The sequence below is a fragment of the Bidens hawaiensis genome, unplaced genomic scaffold (assembly GCF_021521415.1).
Source record: "Bidens hawaiensis isolate Kalapana, Puna unplaced genomic scaffold, B.hawaiensis_p1.1 tig00009540_1, whole genome shotgun sequence".
NCBI lineage: Eukaryota > Viridiplantae > Streptophyta > Magnoliopsida > Asterales > Asteraceae > Bidens > Bidens hawaiensis.
This window is the reverse complement of record NW_027491708.1, coordinates 487112-495871: the sequence shown is the minus strand read 5'-3', so window position 1 is coordinate 495871 and position 8760 is coordinate 487112. Positions and strand designations below refer to the sequence as shown.

Sequence of the window (8760 nt, the reverse complement as noted above, 5' to 3'; positions counted from 1 at the left end):
CATGTCAACAAAAGTCGTAGATGACATCACATCACCATTTGACAAATCTTAATCGCTCTGGCATGTCCTCTTCTTCCCGTGCTTCCACCTGAAACTCCACAATCACTCATGACCGCCGTCACACACCTAACCGGCCATATGCAAAATTGAAGCGACGATCTTAATTTACCAAACCTAGACAAAGACAGGCGTTGCTTGATTTTGATGGGGATGAAGAGTTACCAGGTTGCAGAGAGGGAGAGAGAGAGAGAGAGAGAGAGAGAGAGGAAAATATATATGGATAACAATAGGTTACTAAATACAAAGGTGATGTACAACTATTATATGCACAATAAAAGAAATTGTAAACGGAATAGAATATATGTGGGGTAACTGCTTTCTCCTAATTAACATATATAATAATGTTTATCCCTCCATTAATCAATTATCAATATTGCTAAAAGAAATTAACTAAAAAGAACCAACTCATATTGTTCACTCATTTCCCATTGATACACCTCACAGTAATTACATGTTCATAACAAATGATTAATGTTAAACGGCACACGTTGCGGTGGGTTGGGTCAGTGGTGGCGGGGGTTGTGACGCCAACCAGTAGAAGATGGAAACAAACAATGGCTGTGAGTATTGCTAATCTATTTAGACACAATTTAAGAAAGCAAGTTTATGAGTGACATGTTTTGACCCATTTGCAGCATTATTTTGGTTGATCCAAATGAATCCATCTGCAACGTTTTCTTTTCACACAAATCAACCCATTCTTTAAACAAAGGGAGTAACATTACTTTCTAATTTCTACAACAAACCATCTAATCGTGGTAAGGAACATATTTAACAGCGCATGAAGTCGATATCCTTTAGTGTTTTTTTTAACTGTGATTGGGATTGAAACATTATAAATTAACAGTTATTCCACCCAGTAGATGTTCAATAAATGATGATTTTGCATGCAAATTTGACTTAAAAAGTTAGAATGTCATAAAATCTGAAAAGTCAACTCAAAAGTCAAAGTCAATGCATATATTCTATTTTCAACTACTACTATTTGATTATACACACATGCATAACGTACTTACAAGCAAAATATTAGCATCAGACGTTATCTGGCCAAAACTCCCTAAAGAATGCACGCTCGAATTCTTTCTCCTGTAACTTCTTCTCAAGTTCTCGAGCTTTCCTCATTTTCTTTGACAATTTTGCTTTACTTTTCTTAGATGCCTAAAATAAAACATTTGGGCAAAATTTAGTACAAGTGTTTATCCAAAACAACTTATTTCACTTGCAAATAACTAAAATCTCTATTATTTCAAAGAGATAATCCTGTTCTTCACCAGAATACCATATTTGTCTTAAGACATGTGATTAGACGCATTATCTAAATCAGTAGATTACGTATTCTTATTTCCAAATCATCAAAACAAATTAACATTATGCAGGTAACAAGAATACATACATAGTTATGGAACTTACTTTATCATCAGACGTAGAAGGCAGGTCTTTTTTGACCCTCGTGTTCTGTGGTTCCTTTATCTCTGCTCCCAAACCTCGTTTGTTTTTCTTTATGTACGTTTGCACAGGCTCCAACCTCCCCTGTTTGAACAAATAAGTTACCTCATACATATGAAAAATATCAAAATTCTGACTTTAAAATGTCAAATGATATGCATAGTAACATTATGACCATAAGATCCAAGAATGTAATTTTAAAGTAGTTGGTTTTGCTATTTAAAAAGGGCTAGCGGCACAGATTGTTGCTTGTTTGCCTTTCATTTCGATGTAAAAAAATATGTTCCTGAAACTTAAACATAATCATTATCTAAAAATAAATGAGATGCCATTTTAGCCTGGAAAGATCTAAGTTTTCAAAAGCCCTACGAGTGGGTGTGCGCCTAGGCCTTTCGGTGACGGTGAGGCAAGGCGCATAGAAAGCGCCTCACTGCTGTTCAAGAAATCCTGCAAGCTTCAGGCAAGATTCCGACCAGATTATGGTCGGATTCAGTCCAAATCATGAAAATTCAGGCAAAATGGTCCGAAACATGCAAAATTCTGCAATTCCAGGTAATATGGTCTGAAACATTAAAAAATGGCCTGGAACCAGCCTAAACTAGCCCTGAACAAGCCTAAAACATGTTTAAAACCCCCAAAATTGGTATGTTTATGCTATGCATTTTGTTTATCTCGGGCCCTTGCTTTTTAACCGCGGCCCAAGGCTCACCCTTTCCGCCTTGAATGAACCTTGTTTTTTATAACTGTCTTGGTTCTAAAAAACCTAAACAAACATATCTATAAAGTAGAAGTAAAATGCCAATTTCAAAAGACTGTTAAATCTAAGGAAGGTGTTTAGCATTGCTTATTGGATGGTTTAAACATAACAAACAAGTTTTGAACAAGTAATATAACAGAACAGAACACTAGGGTTAGGGTTTTAACATAAACACCCCCAAATTAAAATTCAAATAACATGAACAGAACACTAGGGTTTTACCTGTTGAGAAACACCAAGGCCGGTTCCTTCTTTCCAACCCTGCTTCTTCAGCAACTACATAAACAAACAGAAACTTATAATTATTAATTAATAATGGAATAGGAATGAAGAATGAAACCTGAAAACCAATATTAGAGGAGGCTATGGGCGTTGAAGCAGTAGATGAACCCCCCTGCGCCTCCAAATTCATCACCAATTGTACGGAATTCGCGATCTCCGTTTCGTCGATTTGATTATGATCAATCAATTGCGATGGAATTGTTGGTGGGTTTGTTTGGGCTCCGATAACCGACTTCACACTGCCACCACCCAATCGAGTTACTTTAGCATATATGGTATGGGGGTTTCTTCCTGACCCGACACGAAAAAATATATGATTTTTGTTGGTTAACACTACTCATTTTTTTAAATAAGTTAACTTAAACCTGACCCGTTAAAAATTGGGTTGATTTGTTAACATGTTTAAGTATTTTAGAGGTCATATTTTGATTCTAGATATAAGAAGTGCAAAATTTTAAAGTTAGATACTTTGATCTTTAATTTTTTTATATATCTATTAATTTTTATAAATTAAACTAATTGCTCTTTAAAATATTTTTTATTCACTCTTCACTTCCAATTATTGTGTTAGTCCTAACCATCTATTATCTTGTTATTTCTATTCGTTTGTTCTTATCTTGAGCAAGATATGTACAACATAAGTTTATTAATTGAAAATGAGAGATAAATATATAAAACCAAATAGATCTATCACAAAATTATTAAAATGATTTTGAATAAGTGTAATTGATTGTCCAAGTTATTATTAAGCCACTGGGTATTACTCATATTAGTAAATGAACGTAAAATAGGTTGACCCGAACACGACACGAATTTAAATGGATCGACCCAAATAAATACATAGGTTGGGTTAGAGTTGAAGAATCTCAACCCGCCAATCCAACACGATTGACACCTCCAATTATATCTATGATCTCGACTTAACAGAACACAAACGGAACTTAAAATGGATGAGCGTTACATTTTGCAGTTAGGTGAGCATTAAATGACTAATATACCCATTATGTTAAAAACAAAACAAAAATGAATTATTATGAGCGTAAAATTGACTAAAATATACGTTATGATCGTGAAATGGTTAGCATGCCCATTCTGAGAGTTGAGGTCTGTTTGATATGTGGTAATGGATTAAAGTATGAATGAAACGGAATGTATAAGGGAATGAAATATATAATTATCAATTCTTTATTTTGTTTGGTTAACGGATATAATAAATTATCACTTTATGTTTGTTAGACAAAAAAAAGAAGCTACAATGAAATACAAATGAAAATACCTTAAAATGATATTTTTACCAAAATAAAAAAATTGCAATGGTGGCGGTGCGACAATACTAGTGGTCAGGTGGGGGTGGGGGTTGCGTCGGCGGTGATGTTAAGAAAATAAGATAAAAGATGAATGAAATGAAAAAAAAAGTGAGGGAATGGTTTTGATAGGATAAGATTCATTACATAATCATTAATTCTATTTCTTTTACCAATAAAACACCCATTTTATAATTATCTATTCCACTACGCTAGTCATTTTCGTATGCCAAACCCTAGCTTAGTTTTACCACCTAAGCGAGCAAGATTTTTTTTCCTTTCAAAAAATCAAATCATTAAAAACACCACACCTTCCACGTCGTTCAACTCTCAGGCCACGATCAATACTCCAAGTCAATTGTCTGACCACTTGTCTCCGGTGAAGGTTGTAGTAAACACAATAAAAAACATTATAATCCATGAACAGTATGATTTAGTTTACAATTTAGAGATCCTAATCACATACACAACGCGTCATCATAAGCCAATGTGACTATTTTCATTAACATGATGAAGTATCTAACAAAGACTAGATAAAACATATTTCTAGTTATTAATGAGAAAGAATATCATATGTACTTTAGAGCTGAGGGTCTCTCTGTGTAAGGCCTCGTTATCGGTGCCTCGTATTTGGACGTTGGATTTACTCATTAACATAGTCTTAATAATCAGAATTAATAAAAACATTCGCGGAATATAAAAACCTTCAATAAAACATACATATTAATCCATAACTTGTCTTAACTAAACGTACTGTCTTTAAAACATAACTAATAAACGTCTTGGGTCTTCCGATGCCAGCCTCTTATTCAATGCCACGTGTTCTCCTAAAGCGAGCTGTCTCATCCTACTCACCTGTGTGCATACTAAAATTCAGCTACGCTGAGTGAGTTCTAGTTAATCATACAACATACAATACATTCATACTTTCGTACTTTCATTCATTCTTTCATTTATACTTTCAATCATACTAATTTACATTCATATCTTACGTTATAAAGAACATTACGCCCTACATTCCTCGAGTATTATTAGGGCTCGGTATCGTCCTTCCTCGAGTATTATTAGGGCTCGATACCCTCCTTCCTCGAGTATTATTAGGCCTCGGTGCCTGTCACACCCCGACCAAAGGCGGCGGAACATGCCGGGGTGCAACGATTGCTCATAAGCGCATGACACTATTTAAAGCGACAATATTTAACAAACTCATTTCATTTCACAACATCGAAAATGTCACATAACCAAATATTCATAACTCAAATACAACAAAATATAGCAAATCAAATATTGTTCATTTTTGCTAATATCCTAACGGTATTTGTGACGTTTTCTTCACCGAACTCCATAATCAACCTAGATGCAAACCTGTAACATTTCATAAAATAAAGTTTATCAACACAAAGGTTGGTGAGCAATTCATAAGTTTGAACAATAGATATATAGTATGAAAAACCACAAAACTAGTATACAAAACCATAAATAATAGCTATAAACTTGGATAAATAGTTATCGCTAACAAGTTAGCGACACCCAACTATAAGGGGTTGCCAAATAGTTTAGGATTTTATAGTTATCGTTAATTGCATTACGTTAACGACACCTTGCCATGAGGGGTTGCCAAATGGTCTAGGATTTATAGTTCCACCATCCAAAAGCGATAAACACATAGTCAAATAAGCATAGAACACCAAATCGAGCAATTATTCAAGTAAGGTATACAACAACGTTTGTGGTTTAAGACCCAAGTATAAAACATTTAGTTTAGATAAGTTGAAATGTCACCCCCAAAATAAAAGATAGAAAACGGGGTATGAAATTACTCACGTTCAAGTAATAAACTTGAAAGATTGATTATTTGGAGATTTGCCGGAACGACGAGTTTAACGTATGAAGCCTAAATAAAAGAAAGTCTTGGATTTAGAAAGGTTGTCTTGAAGATCTTTAAATAAAATAATTGTTGCAAAAACTAATCAATTAAAGTTCAAGGTTTAAAATGTAACTATTTAAGAATTTATAATAATAACCCTTTTAAAAAATGTAAGTTTGCTCAAAACCGGGTTAAAGTATCTAACCTTAATATTTACTTAACCAATGTTAAGTAATAAGGTGGGGAAAATGCTAAAATGCTAGTTCCATTAGGCTAAAGATACTAAAACGGATTTTTAACGAGTGTTCGGGTTGTCGGTTCGGGTCTTGACAAATGGTCAAACCCAAAGTCAACTTTCCAAAATATTAATTGCTATGAGATAACTCATTAAAACATACTAACACTTAACCAAGTATGTAGATCTATTGTTTAGAACTAACAACGCACGTTAAGCGAGTGTTCGATTTTGTCGGTCCAAACTATGTTATGAGATCAAGTTGGATCCAACTATTCCAAGTACTTAAGAAAATAATTAAAATCAGTTTGTAAACTATTTTTTAAAGAAATATACAAGTCTTGATAGCTAAAAACACACTTGTGTGTCTTAAGCGAGTAAAAGTCGGTATAGTTCGGTTTGGTTCGGTCTCCATCTCACAAATAGTTCATAGATGGTTTCTACATGCCTAAATATCATAGAACTTGTATATTGGTTTATAAATGAAGAAAACTTAAATTTTATAACAAAAAAAGTTAACTACAAGTCTTTTAAGCAAAAGTTTCGGTTTAGTTCGGTTTCCATCTCCCAACGAGTTCATAGATGGATTCCATATGCTTAATATCAAAGAACTTGTAAAAATGATTTTTGAAACTTAAATCTAGCAATACACATGTTTAAACAACTATTTTAACAAAACTAGTAAACAAAAGTTCGGTTTCCGGTTTGGACTAGTTTCAGTTAAACCGAGGTTAGTCTTATACAAACCCACACCATGGAACTTGTAAATAATATGAACAAACTAAAGGATTAGAAGTTAGTCATAAGTGATATGTATAATAAGTTATGTGTGTGTAAATATATATCAAGAACACGAAGTCCTCCATGAAGCCTTGCCTTATGACATTCGAAACTTAACCAACCAAAGTCGGTGAAGTAACAAATAAAGGAAATAAGGGGTGTGTATTATATATATGTTGTACCACCATATTCAAGAGTTAGTAATGTTAGATGAACAAGTTAGAATGAAAGACTATAGTTAGTTTGACTTAAGAAGTCAAAACTTCAAGAATACATAAGAAATAACAACCTTGAATCTATGGAGTTTTGAGAGAGTTTTTTGGAGATGTAGCAAGAGTAAAATGAAGAAGATGGGTGTGTATATATAGGGAATGAGTGAAGGGTTGGGTATAAAGATTCTTTTATGGTTTGCATAAAAATGGGTATGTTTAAATGGTTAAACAATGCATAATATAAAAAAACCAATAATTTATATATTTTATATATTTTAAATGACAAGATCCAATATTTTATATATTTGAAATGTTCGGGTTACAAACGGGTCGGGTTTACATAACAAAAGTGACCTGAAATTGACGAATGTCACAGTGCCCTCTTTCCTCGAGTATTATTAGGGCTCGATACCCTCTTTCCTCAAATATTAGTAGGGTTCGGTTCCCTAGTTCTCGAATATTGGTAGGGTTCGATTCCCTCTTCGTTACCATACAACCATACATTTCCTTGAATATTATTAGGGTTCGGTTCCCTCTTCGTTACCATACAACCATACATTAACCTTCTTTTATTAACTTTATAACTTTCATACATATAAGCATACATATCATACTTACATTATACATAGCATTACAACCTGACAGTACGTGCAATATCCGAAGATCGTTCACGCATCGTCAAGCAACCATTCATACATTTCAATCATCACATAAGGCATACACTTATCACTTAGGATAAGTGTATTAACAAACACATCGAGTATGCATACAAACCCGAAAAAATAACAAGGAATGGGGCTAGAAACTCACCTGGATCCTGTTGCGTTCGCCGTTAATTGTTATCCCCTTCTTTAATTGAGCACGGATAACTGTTAAATATATATATATATTTTGTTAATTAACCTTTTACTTGATTAAGTTGGTGTTTTAGTTAACCAACATGCTCCTAAGTTGGGCTTGTTTGTTTAGATGGGTTATGGGCTTAAGGTTTGTGGATCTAGTTAAGTCAGGCCCAACTGTCCATTAAGGCACCTAGGCCCAACTAGGTTAAGGCCCAAACAGAATTGGGTCAATCGAGAACTCTTGGCAGAGGACCTATGTTGACCGAGATCCCCTGTTTGACCGAGATCCCAGGTTTGACCGAGAACGTTGGTTGACCGAGATCTTATGTTGACCGAGATCTCCCCTTTTTGGCCTAGAACCCTTGTTGACCGGGTTCTCGCGTTGACCGAGAACTCAAGGTTGAGGTTCAGGTCACCGAGAATCCCTTGTCTGATGCATACAGCCCATATTTTCATTCTTTAATTTCCATTTTAGGTTATACTATGGTTAATAACTCCCTATTTCTCAAGCTCCTTAACCGTTTTTCATTTGCTAACATTCCATTATCAAAATCTAGTTCGTTTTTAGCATAAAGCTCGAACCTTTAACCATAAAACGTTCTTTACTAGATTAGGGTTTCCTTTATGAACCGAATCTAACCATGCGTCCATTACGTCCACTTTAAGCATCAAGTTTGTTACTTTAGGAAACATTTAGACTCGATCTACTCTAGGGTTTAGTTTCATGGCTAACCGTCCATAAAAACATAAACTTTAAGGTTAAAGCACATACCTTTAATCGTATATAGGCTTCGGGTTTGCTTGTTTATGAACTATGATCTTGTATCTATCTTGTATATGAAGATCTATCTATGCTTGGCTTGATTTCGGTCTCGGATCCCTTCTTCCTCTCTTGCGGCCGTATGTTGTATGATGTGTGTGTTTTAAGGTGTAGAGAGAGAATAATATGGATGGAAATGGAAAGGTTTAGGGTTT

General features: G+C 34.4%; 1 protein-coding gene across 1 annotated transcript; it reads right to left on the bottom strand.

Annotated features, from left to right (window-relative positions):
• Positions 1 to 545: 545 nt before the first annotated feature.
• On the bottom strand, positions 546 to 8241 carry LOC143532662 (uncharacterized). Its single transcript, XM_077027649.1, has 5 exons — positions 8039 to 8241; positions 2604 to 2784; positions 2486 to 2539; positions 1471 to 1590; positions 546 to 1218 (listed from the first exon to the last, which is right to left on the bottom strand). Exons 1-5 carry the CDS (start codon positions 8239 to 8241, stop codon positions 1093 to 1095), a joined length of 684 nt encoding a protein of 227 aa, XP_076883764.1. The 3' UTR covers positions 546 to 1092.
• Positions 8242 to 8760: the final 519 nt, after the last annotated feature.

What these genes read in the sequence shown, in the direction of transcription:
- LOC143532662 (XM_077027649.1), bottom strand. Translation starts at nt 8,241, where the DNA reads ATGAAAATATGGGCTGTATGCATCAGACAAGGGATTCTCGGTGACCTG. An exon ending in CCTCTAATATTGGTTTTCAG is followed by an intron (nt 2,540 to 2,603) that starts GTTTCATTCTTC and finishes TTGTTTATGTAG; the next exon opens with TTGCTGAAGAAGCAGGGTTG. An exon ending in CTTCTACGTCTGATGATAAA is followed by an intron (nt 1,219 to 1,470) that starts GTAAGTTCCATA and finishes GTTTTATTTTAG; the next exon opens with GCATCTAAGAAAAGTAAAGC.